This window comes from Enhydra lutris, unplaced genomic scaffold (assembly GCF_002288905.1).
Source record: "Enhydra lutris kenyoni isolate GAN:26980312 unplaced genomic scaffold, ASM228890v2 scaffoldscaffold17, whole genome shotgun sequence".
In the NCBI taxonomy this organism is placed as follows: Eukaryota; Metazoa; Chordata; class Mammalia; order Carnivora; family Mustelidae; genus Enhydra; species Enhydra lutris.
Window position 1 is genome coordinate 6,386,821 of NW_019154101.1, and position 18,212 is coordinate 6,405,032.

General features: G+C 51.5%; 2 protein-coding genes across 3 annotated transcripts in view; one reads left to right on the plus strand and one right to left on the minus strand.

Moving 5' to 3' along the window:
* The first annotated feature begins 1,215 nt into the window (after positions 1-1,215).
* LOC111147473 (guanylate cyclase activator 1B) lies at positions 1,216-11,210 on the plus strand. Of its 2 annotated transcripts, XM_022503504.1 has the most exons (4): positions 1,216-1,859; positions 7,952-8,101; positions 9,656-9,776; positions 10,452-11,210. In XM_022503504.1, exons 1-4 carry the CDS (start codon positions 1,653-1,655, stop codon positions 10,577-10,579), a joined length of 606 nt encoding a protein of 201 aa, XP_022359212.1. In that variant the 5' UTR covers positions 1,216-1,652; the 3' UTR covers positions 10,580-11,210. The 2 variants fall into 2 exon arrangements, with proteins under 2 accessions (XP_022359212.1, XP_022359211.1); XM_022503503.1 differs by lacking the exons at positions 1,216-1,859; positions 7,952-8,101 and having other exon boundaries at positions 8,776-9,776.
* A 1,999-nt stretch (positions 11,211-13,209) lies between these two features.
* The window catches only part of LOC111147844 (guanylate cyclase activator 1A), a 6,928-nt gene continuing 1,925 nt past the window's right edge, over positions 13,210-18,212 (minus strand). The window contains exons 2-4 of the mRNA XM_022504096.1: positions 14,134-14,283; positions 13,689-13,782; positions 13,210-13,430 (exon numbers count right to left, since the gene is read on the minus strand). Coding sequence (XP_022359804.1) covers positions 13,261-13,430; positions 13,689-13,782; positions 14,134-14,283 — 414 coding nt within the window. The 3' untranslated portion in view covers positions 13,210-13,260. The remainder of the gene's footprint in view (positions 13,431-13,688; positions 13,783-14,133; positions 14,284-18,212) is intronic.

Here is an 18,212-nt window from a genome sequence, read left to right on the forward strand (position 1 = left end):
ATGCCCCATAATGGGACCCTGACTGTGGAGTCAAGGAAGGATTTTTGTTTGGTTCTGTTTTTAAAAAGGTGATATTCAGGCAGTTTGCAGACAGGAATGATCAATTAGAGAAGGATAAGCTGAGGATGCAGCAGAGAAAGGGAATTATTTGCAGAATGAAGTGCTTGGGTAGCCGGAGAGAGGTGAGACTTAGCAGAGGAGCCAACAGGTGGAGAAGAAGGAAAGGGACACCACCTCCACGGACCAGGAAGTAGGCGAGAGCTTGGGCAGAGGTGCAGAGAACTCTCCTGGGAAGTTGAAGTGTTCCTGTGATGCATCTAGTCCTGTCTGCAATGAAGTTTGTGACAAGGTCATCAGATGGACATGGGAGTGAGCAGAAGGTTTGAGGTTTGTCTCAAAGCAGCTTGTGACTTCCGTGTCCAGGGGAGACACCAGTGAGTGATGGTAAGTGGGTTGAGTCGGACATGGCTTCAAAGGGACTAGTAGTTTTGAGGCAAAAAAGAGAAAAGGTGGAGGCAACAAGTAGGGAGGCGACTAGCCCTACTCTCCTGACCCCAAGGGACATGGGTGAGATGAAAAATCCCTGAGTGCCTGAAAGGATGACAGGAAGTGGAGCTCCTACTTCAGGAAGGGCAAGGACTTAGGAGAACGTCAAGAGATTAGGGATGTACAGAGGCAGGGGGTTATGTGAGAGAGGGGGTGAGGCCTGGAGGTGTAGAGAACAGTTCAGGAATGGACAGCCAGCGGTAGACAGCGGTGTTACCCCTGAGATGATGAGATTCATGGGAACGAACGACTGCTCCTAGAACCTGGAAAAGTGCATCAAATCTTCTGGTTTCTTCTTCTTTAATATTACATTAAAATAAGCACAAATATATAATTAATTTGAAAACAAATTTGCAGGACATTTAATATAAAAACAAGAAGAGACTTAGAGATATTTTAAGCCATGCTCCCAGATTCTTCTCATGTACTCACACTTGGGAAAGAAAGTAGGAGAGACCCTTTCTCTAGGTTTTGGGTGAAGGGTGTTAGAGGGAAGCATTTGTCCTTTAAATTAGAAAATGGAAAATTTCCTAGACTCAAGGGTGTGGCTTGCTAGGACTGAGCTTGGGGACCTTCACGTCACAGATTCTGCTGCTTCTCACTGGACTGCGGAGAAGAGTGAGCCCCAGATCGCCAGCAGGTTCTGTCTTGTGGGCTAGGAGTTGGTCTTGCTCCCTCTCTGGCCTTCAGAGTCCCCTGTATCTCCAAGTTGGGCCTCTCTGGAGCAGCGTGGTGCCCAACTAAAGGAACAGGGAGAGTGTGTGAGGTGGAGGGGGTGTCGGTTTCCTGCCCGTCTCCCCCCTTCAGAATCTGGCTGAGTTGCGTGATTGACAAGACGGAAAGGAGGGGTGAGGCTGGGGGAGCTTAGCTGACTGGAGGTCAGACCTTCCAGAGGAATCTTCTAATGATCTTAGGGTGCTGAGCAGGCCTGGTCCCACCCCCCTGCCACCTGCCCTACACCGCCCATCGTGTTCAGTTGCCAGGAGATGAGGAAGAGACTGGCTGAGCAGAGGAGAGGCAGGAAGGGGACCCTTTCCTAAGGCATCGATCAGAGCAGCCCAGGAGGCAGCACAGAGCCTGGCTCCCTGACATCCCCCCAGGCCAAGATGGGGCAGCAGTTCAGCTGGGAGGAGGCGGAGGCGGCCGGTGAGATGGATGTGGCCCAGCTTCAGGAGTGGTACAGGAAGTTTGTGGTGGAGTGCCCCAGCGGCTCTCTCTTCATGCATGAGTTTAAGTGCTTCTTCAAGGTCACAGGCAACGAGGAGGCCACCAAGTTTGTAGAGGGCATGTTCCGAGCCTTCGACAAGAATGGGGTAAGGAGGCACTAAAGGGAGGATGGCGGCCAGCCTGCCTGGCTCATGTCCCTTTGAGCCGAAGGAGCACCCCTATGGGAGGGAGTACCCCGTCCCCAGCCATTCTTCTCTCCAATCCCTGCTCACCTGTTCTGTCTCTCTCTTTCCCCCTACACTCTTCTCACTTCCCATCGTCTGTCCCTTGCCATCTTTCCTTCCCTCCTCTCTGTCTTACCTTTTCTCCCTCTGCCTCTCTACTCTTCCTGACTCCCCCTCTCCTCCTGCTGAGAGCTGAAGGCAAGCTGGGCAGAAAGGCACAAAGGTCATTCTGCAATCTGAGTGTTTTTGACCAAGGCTGTACAGTCTTAGGGCTTGGTTTTTCACACACGCCAGAGCCCCTGTCACTCTAAAGTTAAGGAGCTCAAGAGCTGTCCCAAAGGGCTGAGCTAGCTTGGTATAGACGGTGCACTCCCCCTCATTGGGGTCATTGGAGTTGAGACCAGTCAGGTCTTCCCGCCCAGCGTGCTGGAGGGACCTCCTGGGCTGATGGGGCAACTGGACGGATGATGCAAAAGTCCCTTACAAGTCTCCAAGTCAGGGAAGAGTCCATGAAATTATCCAGCCACAGGATTTCTGTAAGCCCCCCAGTGGTACCTGCAGCTGAGAAGATGCTCTGTTTTTTAAGTGTGCCCCTGGAGATTGAACTTAGAAATGGAAACCCCTTCATTATTGAAGTTCGTCCATCCGTTGCCTCCGTGATCCTTCAGATCGTTAGACTTGCCTCAAGTACTATTTCTGCCCCCCAAATTGAGGGGTGGCTATTGGGCCTAGATAACTGATCTGGAGAAAGCCTCTATACCCTGCTTTTCCATGCATGGAGAGCTTCACTCTCTAGGCTGAGTTGCTGGCAATGCCCTTCAGGGCTGACCTTGGCCCCGGGACCAGTCAGCACCTGTCAGGGGCATGGGAGAGTGCAGTGAGCGTCCTCAGGGCAACAGAAACCTCCTTGGAGATGAACCCTATGAACTCCCTCACAGACAGAATTTCACACTTCTCCAAGCTCCCCCGTCCAAGCCCACCGCAGCCCACTTCATCATCCAAATTAAATGACAACACAACCAGGACAAAAGGAAGTGAACCGGTTTGGCCAAGATCATAGACTGAAGGGTCCTGACTCCCCATCAATGTGCCTGCTCAGAAGGCAGTTTGTTTTGGTTTTGTTGTTTTGTTTTGTTTTGTGTTGTTTTGTTTTGAGAAAGAGAAAATGATTTTTAACAAAACAGGTCATATGTGACAAGACTTACTACTATAAATATATCAGTCTTCCCCATCTCCACCTAAAAATTCAGTTCAACAACAGCTCTAGATCGAAAAGGGATTGTCAAGTTCATGGGCGTAATATAGCTGTACCCCTTATAGCTACCTCATCTCTTCTTACAAATTAGCACATGATAGGCATCGGTTGCTTTTTTCCTATCATTATAACTTTTTAAAAAGATTTTATTGATTTATCTGAGACAGAGAGAGAAAGAGCACAAACAGGAAGAGAGGAAGAGGGAGAGGCAGAAGCAGACTTCCACTGAGCAGGGTGTCTGATGCGGGGCTCGATCCCAGGACCCCCAGATCACGACCTGAGCCGAAGGCAGATGCTTAACCGACTGAGCAACCCAGGCACCCCTATAACTTTTATTTTGATAGGATTTCTAATTTGTACCAAGTTGGAAGAGCAGTGTAAGTGACTCCCATGCACAGTTTACCCAGTTGTTTATATTTTGCCTCATTTGCTTTGTGTGTGTGTGTGTGTCGCTCTCTTTTAGAGAAAGTTGGAGACATCATGCCCTTTTATCACTAAGTATTTCAGTGTGTTTTTCCTAAGAACAAGGACGTTCCCTTAAATTACCTAATGCAAAGATCAAACTTAGGAAACTCAAGGGCACTTGGGTGGTGCACTCAGTTAAGCATCCAACTCTTGGTCTCTGCTCAGGTCATGATCTCAGGGTCATGAGATGGAGGCCTGCGTTGGGCTCTGTGCCGCGCGTGCAGTCTGCTTCAGTTTCTCTCTCCCTCTCCCTCTGCTCATGCTCTCTCTCTCTCTCTCTTTCTCTCAAATAAATAAATAAATCTTTTTTCTTAATCAGGAAATTCCACATTGACCCAATTCCATGAGCTAATCTATATTCAAGTTTTGTCAAATTGACATGTGATGTGTTCTTTATAGCTTCCTTGCTTGCTTTCCTTTCTTTCTTTCTTTTTTTGGTTTGATCACACATTGCATTTACTTGTCCTGTCTTTTTAGCCTCTAATTCAGAATCTTTAATCTCAGCTTTTCTTTGTTTTATTTGACCCTGACATTTTTGAAGATTGCAGGCCCATTAGTTTTGTAGAACGTCTCACACTTTGGGTTTGTTCAGTGTAGCTTTGTGATTAGTTTCAGGTTTTCTGTTTCTGGCACGGGTGCCCCAGAGGTGATATCACGTCTTTCTCATATGTCAGGGGCCTATGATGTTGGTCTGTCCCATTGCTGAGTGGTTAACTTCCATCATTTGGTTACATGGTGTCTGCCAATTTCCTCCACTGTAAAGTTACCATTTTTCCTCTGTAATTAACAAGCATTTTACAGGAAGATACTTTGAGACTATGTGAATATCCTGTGGCTCCCCCAGATTTTCATCTCCTAAATTTGGCATCCATCCATAATTTTCTTTCTTTTTTTTTTAAGATTTTATTTATTTATTTGACAGAGACAGGGCACAAGCAGGGGGAGTGGCAGGTAGAAGAAGCAGACTTCCCGCCCAGCAGGGAGCCCCTATGTGATGCTCAATCCCAGGACCCTGGGATCAGGACCCGAGCCAAAGGCAGACATTTTAGCCGACTGAGCCACCCAGGTGCCCCCATCGATAATTTTCTAACCCTACCATCCCTTCTTTGTTTATGAATTGGAATTCTACTACTAAGGAAGAGCTTTCCTAGATGTTTGTTAAGTTCCTCTGTCAGGGATGGAGCCCCTCCTTCTTTTCTTTTCCCACTTAGTTTCTGTCTCCAAACCCACACCCATCTCCACTCCCCGCGTCGGCACAGTTCTTACATTAGTGAGTCTCATTTCTGGGCAATTGGTCTGAACTCTCTGAGGCAAATAAGATCGAGAGGTCATAGATGTAGCTCACACGTCAATTCCAGGGGGGATAGAAATGGGGGTCTGGAGGAGGCGAGGAGGTCGGAGTGCCTGTCTCTGCCACTCCTCTCCCTGTAACACTCTTCTCTCCAGCGGTTGCCCTGTGATGCACTGGGATGGAAAAAAAGGGCGGGTGAAATCAAATGTCATTCGGGATTCTTACGTAACCTGAGGTAGGGTCAGGGCTGGTGCGCAAATGCGGCCAAATCGGGGAGAAATGGGGCAGCTAATCCCACAGAGCAGATCACACGCCTGTCACTTCTGCTCCTGCTCTTGAGTTGACAGAAGCATTTATTCCCATCATCTTCCCGTTGCCCCTGTGGGTAATTGAAGCTGATGAGGGCCGGGCACACAGGATGAGGTTAGTCCTCTCTGGGAGCTTCCCAGGACTCATCCTGGGGCTGAAGCAACATTACAGGTGAGGTCACCCCACAGGAAGGACCGCTCTATGGTGTGCCTCATAGGACGCAAGGGCTCATTGTGGAAACCATAGCATGCTGAGTTTAGGATGCTGTGAGAACAGAATGTTCTAGACAAAGAATGTGGGAGAATCTCTAGGTCTGGAGAGTAAGGATTTGTCAGTCGTTTTTGCTGGTTTGTTTTTCTCTCTGTGGTGCTAGATATGAGGCTCATTTTTCAGACCGTAATAGACCTTAGAGTCTATTAGACTCTAGAGAGGAGAAGGAAAGTTCTCCAGCTTGAACTAGAGAAGATCTGTAGCTTGAAAGGCTCTGTCACTTCCTAGGTGGGTTCTCCTTGGGCAACTTATTTAACCTCTGAGCCTCAGCTTCCTCATCCATAAAGTGGGTATAACAAACCCAAGGGGGACAGCGTATGTGACGTAGATGGTTCCTACCTGCCATTTTACATACATTTTTTCTACTCTTATTAAAAAAGAAACATAAGATTGATGTTCAGTAAGTTTAATACACAATTACTAATGAAAATAGCCTTTGAAAGAACAACTCAATCATCACATTGTACACCTTAAACTCACACAACATTCTCTAAAAGGCTATATCTGCAATTATACCTCAATAAAGCTTGGGGAGGGTGTATGGAAACAAGCCAGATAACCTTCGGTGAGTGAGGAGAATGGCGAGAAGGAAGCGTTGATGCGCTCAGCAGCTTGGGTGGTTCTCCAGGGCATTGTGCTGAGTAAAAGCGGCCAGTCTTGAAGCTACACACTGTGATCCCATGTGTATACCATTCTCCAAGTGAAGACACTGTAGTGCTGGGGACCAGCTCAGCGGCCGCTGAGGGTTACAGTTGGAAGAAGGATGTGACTAGTAACACAAGACAAAGTCCTCTGGTTGAGTTACACCTGTCTTACACGTATGACAAAAATCTCAAATGGCAGACTTACACACAAGGTGCATTAAAGACTAGTGAAAAATGAGACAAAAACAACCATTGCTAAGAATCCACCCTAAAAATGTTACCAGCTATCTAAGAAAGCATTCCTATACACAAAGATGTTCGTTGCATAATTCAGCAAGAGGGACTGCAGAGTACCCCTCAAAAAAACAAAATGATTTCAAATAATTTTAAAGACATGGGGCATTTTAAAATGAAAATCCAGGAGATAAAACCATAGCTCCAGTCTGACCTCAATTAGAGAAATACAGCGTGGGAGGTGGGGGGACCAGAAATCATCCCATAAAAGGTGATGAGTAAGACACTTGGGGTGTTGAGGTGGGCTTCTTTCGTTTCCTTCTTGGTTTGTCAGTAGGCTCTTCTCTAGTTGCATCATATTCTGTCGTGTTCTGTGGCTCACACCTTGCTCGCCCAAGTGCCCCTTGATCTGGGGGTAGGGCTCCCAAGCGGCAGGGCCCAGTGGGACAGGGGTGCTCTGGCCCAGCGATGTCATTTCCAAAGCCCTGTGCCTGACAGCCACTTTTGGGAGAGTGAAGACTTGGGTTCTGGCTTTGGAGAGCTGAGGTCTCCGCCTCAGAAGCAGGAGCTCCTGCAAGTGGGAGCACCTTGTAAAACTCAGCCCGACCAGCCCCCTGCAGACACCACCAGCAGCAGCCTCTCACCTCCAACTCAGTCGGCCTAGAAGAACAAGAAGCAAGTGCTCCCTGCCTCGTTTGCTGCTTTTGGAATCATTCTCACCACATTCTTGATAGGAGTTTTGGTGACCTGGGCAGGGTCACCCCAGAGGCAGACCGTGTGCCCCCCTCCCCTCTGGGCGGTTAGTCCCTGAGTCCTGACTCCCCTTGCCCCTTCTTGGGTGGGGGTGGAGGAGGCCTGTCCTGCAGGAAGGGTAACGCCCATCTGAGCCTAGACCACAACAGAGCTGGAGCCAAGGCCTATCTGCCTTCCCTCGGGCTCAGAGTGAATGAAAGGACAAAGGACATTTTTAGTGTGAGCGTGGCTTTCTAATCTTCCAGAACTGCCTTAGACCCAAATTGAAATTAAGTCAGTCATGTATTTGTGGATTCATACATATTCCTAAGACCTGACTGCACAGAAGTGGCGCTGTGTGAAGCACAAAGGAGAGACAAAGGCCCTGAAAGCCCCTTGTTTCTCCAGGAGCATATGATACAGCTAGAAAATGAGACACACACACGCAACGGCTGAGTGAGGCCCCAGAGTGAGACCCGAACTGCGCGGAACTGAGTAGAGGGGCCCTGAATGCTAGAAGAGGGAGTGAGAGTGACCACTACGCTGAAGTGGTCGGAGAAGGAAGGCTTCCTAGAGGAGGCGACCCTTGAGCTGGGCCTGGCAGGGTGGGTAGTATGGGGAGATACCCGATCGGGCAAGGATGCTGGGCTGGAGAACACCCATGAGCGAAGCTGTAGAGGCCAGGAGGATGGCTGGAGGCCAAGCCCCGAGTGTGTGGGGATGGACCAGCCAGAATCGGACCGCCTCGGGGGTCCCCCGCGCTCGGGGGAAGGTGGGACAGGCCTCACAGCTCGTGTTCCCACTCCCACCGCAGGACAACACCATCGACTTCTTGGAGTATGTGGCAGCTCTGAACCTTGTGCTGAGGGGCACCCTGGAGCACAAGCTCAAGTGGACCTTCAAGATCTACGACAAGGACTGCAATGGCCACATCGACCGCCAGGAGCTGCTCAACATTGTGGAGGTGAGAGGGGCCCCTGCAGCTGGGGGCGGGGGGACGGGGGGCTGGGGGCGGGGAGTAGCACTGGAATCAATCAGAGGGTGCTTTCCCATCTTAGAGAGTTAGGCTAGAAATCAATTACAAAAAGATACCTAAAAAATTCCCCATCTGTTTGGAAATAAGGCCACACACTCCCAGACAGTCCAGAAATCAGAGAAATTCTATCACACCTAGGCACACCAAGTGTTTTGAACGGGGTGATAATGCACACGTAACAACAAAACTGGGAAATGTTGCCAACACTAGGCTGGCAGAGGCTTTTTAGCCCTAAAATGTATACGCCAGAAAATGAGAGGCTGGAGATCAATGATCTTAGAAGTCATCTCAGGAAATGAGAAAAGAAACAGGGGCTCATAGGTGGCTCAGTTGGTTAAGAGTTTGCCTTGGACTCAGGTCATGATCCCTGGCCCACAACCAGCTCCCTGCTCAGTGGGGAGTCTGCCTCTCCCTCTCCCTCTGTCCCTCCTCCTGCTCATTCTCTCTCTCACTGATAAATGAATAAATAAAATCTTAAAAAAAAGAAAAGAAAAGAAATGAGAAAAGAGAAGAGTAAATTAAACCCAGAGAGTAGAAGAAGGGAAATACTAAAGAGCAGAAATGAATGAAATAGGAAACAAACGCATAGAGAAGAAAAGTCAACAAAACCAAAAGCTGGTTCTTTGCACGATGAACCACACTGACAGCAAGAATGAGCAAGGAGGAAACCGTCCCTAGTATAACTCGGACTGACACTGGACTAGATCAGCCTGTTCCTCCCCAGAACTGTACTCCCAAGTGGGGCTTGTCCACCCAGGTCAGAGACAAAGGAGTCCCCTCTGGATAGTACTGTGGTTTGCCCAAGTTCATCCCTCCCAGGAGGTGCTGGGGCTGGCTGTAGCTCCGGGGTTCCCAGACCCTGTCTGTGGGGCCCACTGTGTCTCATGTGCCACACTGGGCTGTGAGACCCTGGGATGGACAAGACAGGCCTCTGTCGGCAGAGCGCCCCGTCAGGGAACTGAGGAAAACCCTCACATGTCTCTGTGTCTTCACCACTTCCCTTCACCAATGGTGCCTCACAGGGAGGGGACACAGGGCAAAGGAGAAACCTGTTTTTCCCTCCAGTCCAAACCCCAGTATCTCCCATCATCCTATGTTACACACACGCCCATAAGTACACTCCATGCTCTTCTCTTGGGCTCTCCCTGTGTGTCAAGTGGAGTTGATACCACCACAGAGCAGGGTACCTTCCTCACTGAAGGGTTTGGGGTTCAGTCAGATGCTCACAGGGGAAAAGCCACTGGCATCAGGCTGAGGGAGCCTGTGAGGCCTGACACGCAGTTGGAACTAGGCCCTAGGCCGGGTCAGTTTTTATTAGGGTCTGGGTCCTGTGGGCCTAAGATGCACCAGCTGGCGGCGGAGGGTGGACAGTGCTGGGGATGCAGGGCTGAGGGCCTGGGGTCCTGGCAGCAAGAGGGAGGGAGCACGCAAGCTCTCAGGGTGGTATGGAGGGGGAGGCCCACGCCTGGTTTTCTCCCACAGGCGATCTACAAGCTGAAGAAAGCCTGCAGGGTGGAGATGGAGTGTGAGCGGCAGGGACAGATGCTCACCCCCGAGGAGGTGGTGGACAGAATCTTCCTTCTGTTGGATGAGAACGGAGACGGTAATGGGGGGCAGAGGTGGGGGGCGGCCCACTCCACAGCACCCCCAGGCCCTCCACCTCCCAGCCACGGTTTCCTCATCTGTGAGCTGTGGGCAGAGAGGAGGACATGACATAACAGGGGTGTCACTGGCTCGTGAGGTTGGAAAGAGGGATGGACGCTCCCACTGGAGCCGCTGATGGAAGCTGGGCAGAGCACCGTGAAAGAGTAGGAGCTCAGGAGTCAGGCAAGCCATTTCCCCACTCGGCCTGGACTCAGTTTCCTCATCTGGAAAATGGGGAGAATAGTAATTCTGAGGAATCAATGAGGGGAGATATTTGAGAGAAAGGCGTGGGGTAGGCCCCCATTCAAACTACTGAGGCCCTCTGCCCTGTGGCTTGATACCCCTGGCTGACTGGGAACACACCCAGAAGAGCCCTCAGTAGCATTTTGAAGGGGCCAAAGTAAACACAAATTCATTTGCAAAGCCAGTCCCTTTAAGGAATCCTGGAAGCTTCCAGGAGACTCTGGGAGAAGGGAGAATTAACCGGCCTGGTGGGCCCCAGACTGCAGGCTCATTTGTATAAGAGGTGTAGCTTGTCTAAGAGGCTGCCCCCTGCGAGTGGAGGCCTCTCCTCTTGCCCCCAGCCCCATTTCCTCACGCTCCCACACCACCATCTCTCCTACCCCTCACTTAGGCCAGCTGTCTCTGAATGAGTTCATGGAAGGTGCCCGTCGGGACAAGTGGGTGATGAAGATGCTGCAGATGGACGTGAACCTCAGTGGCTGGATCTCTCAGCAGAGGCGGAAAAGTGCCATGTTCTGAGGATTCGGGGGTCCTGGGAGCCCAGTATGTGTCCACAGGCCCCTCCAGGACTCCAGGCTCACCAGGTTTCCCAAAGAGCGAGAGGGTCCCTGGCTCAGCCTGCTTGTGCCCACTCTTATCTGGCTCCCCTATGAAAGGGACTGGGCTGAGGCGGGTGGCTAGGGGCTCTTGGCCTGAAGTGGCTGACAGGACACAGTCCGAGGGCAGGATTTACCCGGGTGGCGAAGGGAACCGGCTTCCTCTGTCCTTTCAGCTGCTTCTGGGGAAAGTATGCTTCGGCTGGGTGGTTGTGGGGCATCCACAATTTCCTACCTGGTTCCTACCTGGAAGCAGGGGAACACTGAGGGATGAGGGTCCCCTAGACTGCCCCCACAGTGGGAAGCCGGGGGCTGGAAGGTGTCGCATCTGAAGAAAAAATAGGACTTGGGGCGTGAGTCCTGGATCCTGAGGAGTTCATGGGGAGGTCTCTCGCCTCCCCCTCCCAACTTGTCTTCACCAGGGGTGTCTGCAAGGGAAAATTGCAGCCAGTAAGGTGCTGGTCTCCCGGCCCTCTGTCCTCAGAGGGATCGGCTGTGCTTGAAGGAGCTGTTTCAGCTCTGCCCCAGTGCGGCTCCTCCAGCCACACCCCCACACAAACCTCCTCTCCCCCTCCCCGCCCCTCATCCCACACCTGCCTCTCCCATTGACCCAAGATGGCCATTTCTCTCTCCCTAACCTCAATTATCGTCTCTGCGCACTGAGCAAGTTGGACAAACCAGGCGGTTTTTTTATTATTATTTTTTTTAGATGTGAAGTTATTTTGTCATACAACTCTATGTGTAGCCCCAGTGTACAAACTAGATTTAAAGGGAGTTGTTCTTGTTAAACTGGGTGGGGGGGGCAGGGGGCAGTGAGGAACTCAGAACAGGAACTTCTTTGAAGAGATGTGTTTTTATGTTGATGGATGAAAAATAAAAAAAACTCACCTACTGAACTGCAGTTTTGTAGGCATGATATTCATATAAAGTTTCCTTTAGGGGCGCCTGGGTGACTCAGTCGTTAAGCCTCTGCCTTCCGCTCAGGTCATGATCCTGCCACGCATGGGGCTCTCTGCTTGGCAGGGAGCCTGCTTCCCCCGCCCTCTGCCTGCCTCTCTGCCTACTTGTGATCTCTGACTTGTGATCTCTGTCTGTGAAATAAATAAATAAAACCTTAAAAAAAAAATAGTAGGGGCGCCTACTACTAAAATAGTAGGTGGCTCAGTGGGTTAAGCCTCTGCCTTCGGCTCAGGTCATGATCTCAGGGTCCTGGGATCGAGCCCCACTCCGGACTCTCTGCTCAGTGGGGAGCCTGCTTCCTCCTCTCTCTCTGCCTGCCTCTCTGCCTACTTGTGATCTCTGTTTCTCTTTTAAATCTTAAAAAAAAAAAAAAAAAAAAAAAAAGAATAGTAATCCAGGTGGACACAGATCAGCCCAAACATCAGGAAGGTGGTGTGGGCCTGACGTTGGGGAAATGTCCTAATTCTGTTCAAATATCCTCCCACCTCCCACCTTCAGGATTTCCCAAGAGGCAGCCACCAAGAGAAGGCGTGGAAATGTCAACTCCCTTTTCTTCCAGGCTGCCCCTGGCATTGATCTCCACCTTCCCGCCAGGTCTGTGCTCAGGTTTTGGCTGATTTACCAGCCTGAGGTGGTCCCAGTGATTACTGGTAGGACCCTCTCTTCCCCAACCCCCTCCCCACGGTGAGGATGCCTCTCAGCAAGCTGGAGCTTCATTCCTCTTACCCCTTGTTTTCTCTCTCCTACCCTTGGATTTTTATTCACTCCTTGTCCTTCCCCCACACCCAGCAGAAGTGAAGACTCAAAGCCCAGAAGGAGCATCTTTGCAAAAATGAGGCCAGCTGCTCCAGCCTCCAGGTTCTTGGAGAGGTATTCCCAAAGCCGGGGCGTGCAAAAAATGGGAATGGGGCCCACTTGTAACTAACTGCCTGCCCCACTTCCCAACTGGTGTCAGGTATCACTGCAGCAAGAGGGATTTAAGCTAGACCCGGGAGGGATGGTCAGGACACTTGCCACAGGCAGTGAGTCACAGAGCTGCGGGATGGGCCAGCGCGGGAAGTCAGGGTGCTGTGCAGTCACTTCTGAACAAAGACGGAGTTCCTCTGGATAAATGAGGACTTTCTCTAGTATCCTAGCTTCTCTTTCCGTATTTTATTATACTAATGCTTAGCCTGTTCCTTAGGGATCCTCTTCTTGGCGTGTCCAACATCTAGCGTTCCTACAAAGAAGGTGTGTGATAAACACTTGGGGAAGGGAGGGATAAATCAACACACCACACAAGTAGGCTCGGGGTGCTGGGGTGCAGGTTGGGTGTGTGATTGCAGCACCTGATCTGTAGGATTCCATCAGGGTCCCTGAAAGCCCAGCTCCGAAATAGGGGGACTGGAGCATCTCAGTGGGGAAAAGCTGGGGGAGGTCCCTGAGGGTCCCCCAGGAGGGGCAGTCACCACCAGCTGAGTCATGCACAGGGTTCAGGAACCATCCTACCGGACTCCCACCCCTGCCCTTCTGGCCCACCCATCCCACACCCCAAAGAGGGGAGCTGAGCCTTTGAGTTCAGCAGACCACATCTAGTATTACAGTGACGACCTTAGGCACCAACACACGACCCCTCCCCAGTACAGAATCAGCCCAGCGGTGGGCTCAGCCGGCTGCCTCAGTCTCCCCACCGCCTGCCCCCTCCCCACCCTCCTCCTCCTCGCGGTTCTGGAGCCTGCGAACGATGCGGGTGAGGTCCAGGCTCCGTGTCAATGTGTCCAGGAGCATCTGGTCCTTCTGGACGCCCTCGATGAACTCCTCCAGGGACAGTTCCCCTGTCGTACAGAGAAAGGGAGTCAGGGGGAGGAGGGTGCTCCCCACTTCCCCGTAGCATGGAGGGGGGCAGAGCCAATGCTAGGTGAAGCGAGGCTGTGAGGGGGGCAGCTAAAGGAGCCAGAGCCCAAAGTCTGGTCCCTAAAATCCAACTCTTGTGCCTGGGGCAGGGGCAGATGGAGGATGTGGCCAGCAGAGGGCCCGCCCCTCTCCCCCCACCCCCCCACCCCCCACAGCGGTCCCCATCCCAGACTCCTCACCATCCCCGTTGACATCAATCTTGGAGAACACTGTATTGGTGAACTCTTCGGCACTCATGGTGGAGTCGCTGCAGGGGTTAATGGCTCGGATGGCCTGGGGAGAAGTGAGAGGACCCATCCTAGCTCAGCCTCAGTGGTGTCAGAATAACAGACTGGGCACTAGAGGCAGCCCTGGGGTTTAAGAGCTTGTCTCCGTGCAGATGGAAAAATAGAGGCCGAGAGGGTGGACGGCCTGCGGCCCCAATCACGCTACCCATCCCACCCCCACTCCTCCCCCTACCCCCAGCCCCGAGCCGGACGCTCAGTCCCAACCCAGCCCCCTTCTGAGACTACAGTTCTTCTTTCTGAAGACCCATCGCGCCTGCCGGCCCTCAGGCAGCCTGTCGGCTGGGGTGGGCCCCGCCGCTGCCCCCGCCCCGGCCCGGCCCTCTGCACCTGGAGTTACCCGGATGATGGTGAGCAGCTCATCGCGGTCGATGCATCCATTGCCATCGACGTCGTAGAGCTTGAAGTACCAGCGCAGCTTCTGTTCCACCTTCCCCTTGAGGACCAGGCTGAGCGCAGCCACGTACTCCATGAAGTCGATGTAGCCGTCCTGGGCGAAGAGGCACAGCCGCTTGAGCCCGATCTCCAGAGGCCCCAGGAAGGCCAAGCCCAGGTCGCTTCCCGTGCCCTTTCTGCTCCAGTCCTGCCGCTTCTGTCCCCGCCTCCAGGCAGCCCACCAAGCCTGCCCCAGAGGCTGCCAGCAGCTTTGGTAAACCACCCATCTCCAGGGATGTAAATGGTGGTGCTCTCTCTTTACTGGCACTTTGGTGCCAGCGGTCACTGGCTGCTCCCCTGTGATTCTCCAACTGGAGCCCTTCCAGTTGCAAGAGGTGTTGGTGAAGGAAGAGGAACGAACCACCAGGGTAAGTTGTGGTCTTTGGAGCTGGGGAGAGGGCAGGTGGTAGATAGGGAGGACGGAGCACCTGTCTTATTCTTCCCTTTATTCTTCAAACTTTACTGAGCACCTACTATGCTCAGTGATAGAGGCTTCAGAACTCAGTAAGACATGAGCCCGGTCCTGATGGGAGTGCAGTACTGGGATGCAGGTTTGAATCTTGCCTTCACCCTCTCAAAGCTGTGGGATCTGGGACAAGCACTCAGTGTTTCTGGCCCTCCATTTCCTCATCCATAACAGTTCTAATAGTACCTACCTCTGTGGGATTGCGGTGGGAGTGGGTGAGTTTATATGTCTAAAGCACTCAACACTGCCTGACGTACAGTAAACACTGAGGAAATGGTAACCCTTACTACACGTACTAGAATTGTTTCTATAAAGAGATCATTAGGGCACCAGGGTGGCTCAGTCGATAAAATCCCCACCTTCAGCTTGAGTCATGATCCCAGCATTGTGGGATCAGGTCCCGCATCTGGCTCCTGCTCAGCGGGGAGCCTGCTTCTCCCCCTCCCTCTGCCTGCAGCTCTGCCTACTTGCGTTCTCTCTTTGTCAAATAAATGAATTAAAAATCTTAGAGAGAGAGAGAGATCAGTATGCCGTTGTGATGAAATATAGTGACAGCACATCTGGACGGGACATTATGGAATCCCAGAACAAGATCACCCAGCTCTGCCAGGACAGAGGCCAGAGGAGAGGCTCAAGGAGGCTTCCTGGGAAAGGTGGTGCCCTTTTGAGTCTGAGAGGGGTTGACCATGTGAGAAAGTGGCACAAGACATGCCTGGGGGATATTTCTCCAGGGTCCCCAAAATTTCACAGGCTGACCCATTGTCTGACCCTCTGCCAGCCCCACCGGGGGTTCAGGGAAGTGGGGAACATAGGCCTGCCTCTGCCCATCTCACCCCCGAGTGAGGCCGGGAGAGGGAAGTCTGTGCTTTACAGAAAGGCTGAGCCCTCCTAAGGAGCACAGGCTCAGCATGTGAACTTGGAGTTCAGCCCCTGTTCCTCCACTTACTCACAACCCCGGCTCTGGAACCGGGAAGTTATCCAGAGGCACGTTTGGGGTCGGAAGGAAGACCTCTTAACAGGCAGATTTGCTGCTGGCAAACGGGCCAGCCTGGTGCAGTAATGAGCTCCCCGTCACTGAAAGCATGCGAGTAGAGGCTGGAGCACTGTCATTAAAGATGTGGCAGAGGCTGGGCAGGATGGCCTCTGAGGTCTGGCTCTGTGCCCCCCGCCCCAGGCCTCAGGTGAGGCCTTGATGAGCCGGAGCCCCACAGTGGGTGCTGAGATCATAGTAAACATTCGTGTGGTGCTTCCCTGTATTCATAGGCTTTCACATAAGCCTTAGCTCATTCCATCCTTGCCCGACCAATGCCCGGGGCTGTCCTCAGAACAGAGCAAGGCCTCCCTTGCCACACTGCTCAGAGAAGCGAGAAAAACGGCCAAGGAGGTCTCCCCTGGGTAAAAGGACATGGAACAAGGACACTTTGGTTTTTCATTTTTCATCTCTCTCTACTGTAGGAAATGTTTACAGTGAGCTTTCACATAATTACAGTGAGTAATTTAAAAAATTACTTTCATAGTTTTTTTTTTTTAAATGGCAAAAAAGGAGCAATGGAAAAGTATGGGCTCTTGTGCCAGAAAGAGCTAATTGATGTCTTAGGAGAGTGCGGCCTTGGACAAGTCACGGGGCCTCTCTGAGTCTCGGTTCCGCAGCTGGACACTGGGAATGACAGGGCCTGCTTTTCAAGACCTCAGTTTGGGTGAGATTCCGTAATACCACAACGACACTAACTTCTTTCTAGTGCCTCTCGCTCAGTGTTTTATTTGCTTTCCTCCTTTAATCTCATGACCACCCCTGGGAGGTGGGATTTTGGTCCTCATTTTCGGAGGAAAGCTGTTGTGAGGAGGAATTAGACCTCACAACCAGTGAATGAGCGAGCCTTGGCTAGAAGCTGGGTAGCCTAAACCCCACCGGGCCTAAGAGGCAGGGGTGAAGATTTACACGATATGTGTGCACCTGTGTGAGTGCTGGGCACGGCCAAGCCCAGGCAAAGCTTTGAAGCAAGCAAAGTAGGCACTTATCTCCCCCCCCCTGCCCCCCAGGCACACTCCCCATGCAAGCTTCCGCTTCCCTCAACCTTGCCCTTCCAGCACAGTCCACAGGATCTAGCTGCCTGTCAACTCAGGGACGGGCTGGCCAACCTTTTCTGTAAACGACCAGATCACAAATATTTCAGTCTGGGTGATGTGTAAACAAGTGGGCGTGGTGTGTTCTACTGAAGCTTCACTTATAAAAATAGGCCCACGGGCCATTGTTTGCACAGACCCATTGAACTTCCCGTTCCATTGTCCCATCTCTCCGATGACCTGCTAGGCCGCTCTGTGCTCGTGACAATGGGTAGACGGCAATCGTGCCCAAAGTGGGATTTACACCGTTGGTGTATGTGAGGTCCTTTAAATGTTACAAAGATACTCTTCATTTTAATAATTACGTGTTTAAGTTCATGTGTATTAGAAAACACAGAATTTGCACAAAGAACTCGTGATTTCTCAGATAACAAATATTCGTTAAGCCCCTACCCTCGTCCAGGCATCGTTCTAAGTGCTAGGGACACAGCACTGAACCAGACAGACAAAAATCTCTGTCCTCCTGGAGTTCACATTCCAGTGAGGGAGACAGACAGCAAACATAGTGGCTAAGTGTTATTCAGCACGTCTTAGAAGATGAGACGTGCTGGGGGTAGTGGGGGGAGGTGGGACAGGAAATGCAAGGGTAGCGGCTAGCCCCAGTTAAACAGGGTTTCAACCAGGAAATCGGGGCAGGTGTCAGCGGGAAGGAGACTTCTAGGCAGAGACTTGTAATGGGGGAAGGTGTGAGCCAAGCAGAATTTTGGAGGAAGAGGGTCCCAGGCATCAGAAAGGCCCTAAGGTGAAGGTGTGCATGGTGTAATCAAGAAAGTCAGGTCTGGGGGCACCTGGGTGGCTCAGTGGGTTAAAGCCTCTGCCTTCGGCTCAGGTCATGATCCCAGCGTCCTGGGATCGAGCCCCACATCGGGCTCTCTGCTCCGCGGGGATCCTGCTTCCTCCTCTCTCTCTCTGCCTGCCTCTCTGCCTACTTGTGATCTCTGTCTGTCAAATAAATAAATAAAATTAAAAAAAAAAAAAATATATATATATATATATATATATTCAAGAAGAGAAATTAAAGATATATATATCAATCAAGTAATATACCATGTTATAGAATTGGAAGTCTCATATTGCTGAGATTATGGGGGTAAGTAAATGGAACACATGCTTAACTGCAATCCCAATCAAAATCCCAGGAAGATTATTTTTTGTAGAAATTGATTGGAAAACAAGGGCACCACTGAAATTCAGTGGGAAAGACAGTCTTGTCAATAAGTGGGACTAGAGGGGCGCCTGGGTGGCTCAGTGGGTTAAAACCTCTGCCTTCAGCTCAGGTCATGATCCCAGGGACCTGGGATCAAGCCCCGCATCGGGCTCTCTGCTCGGCAGGGAGCCTGCTTCCGCCTCTCTCTCTGCCTGCCTCTCTGCCTACTTGTGATCTCTGTCTGTCA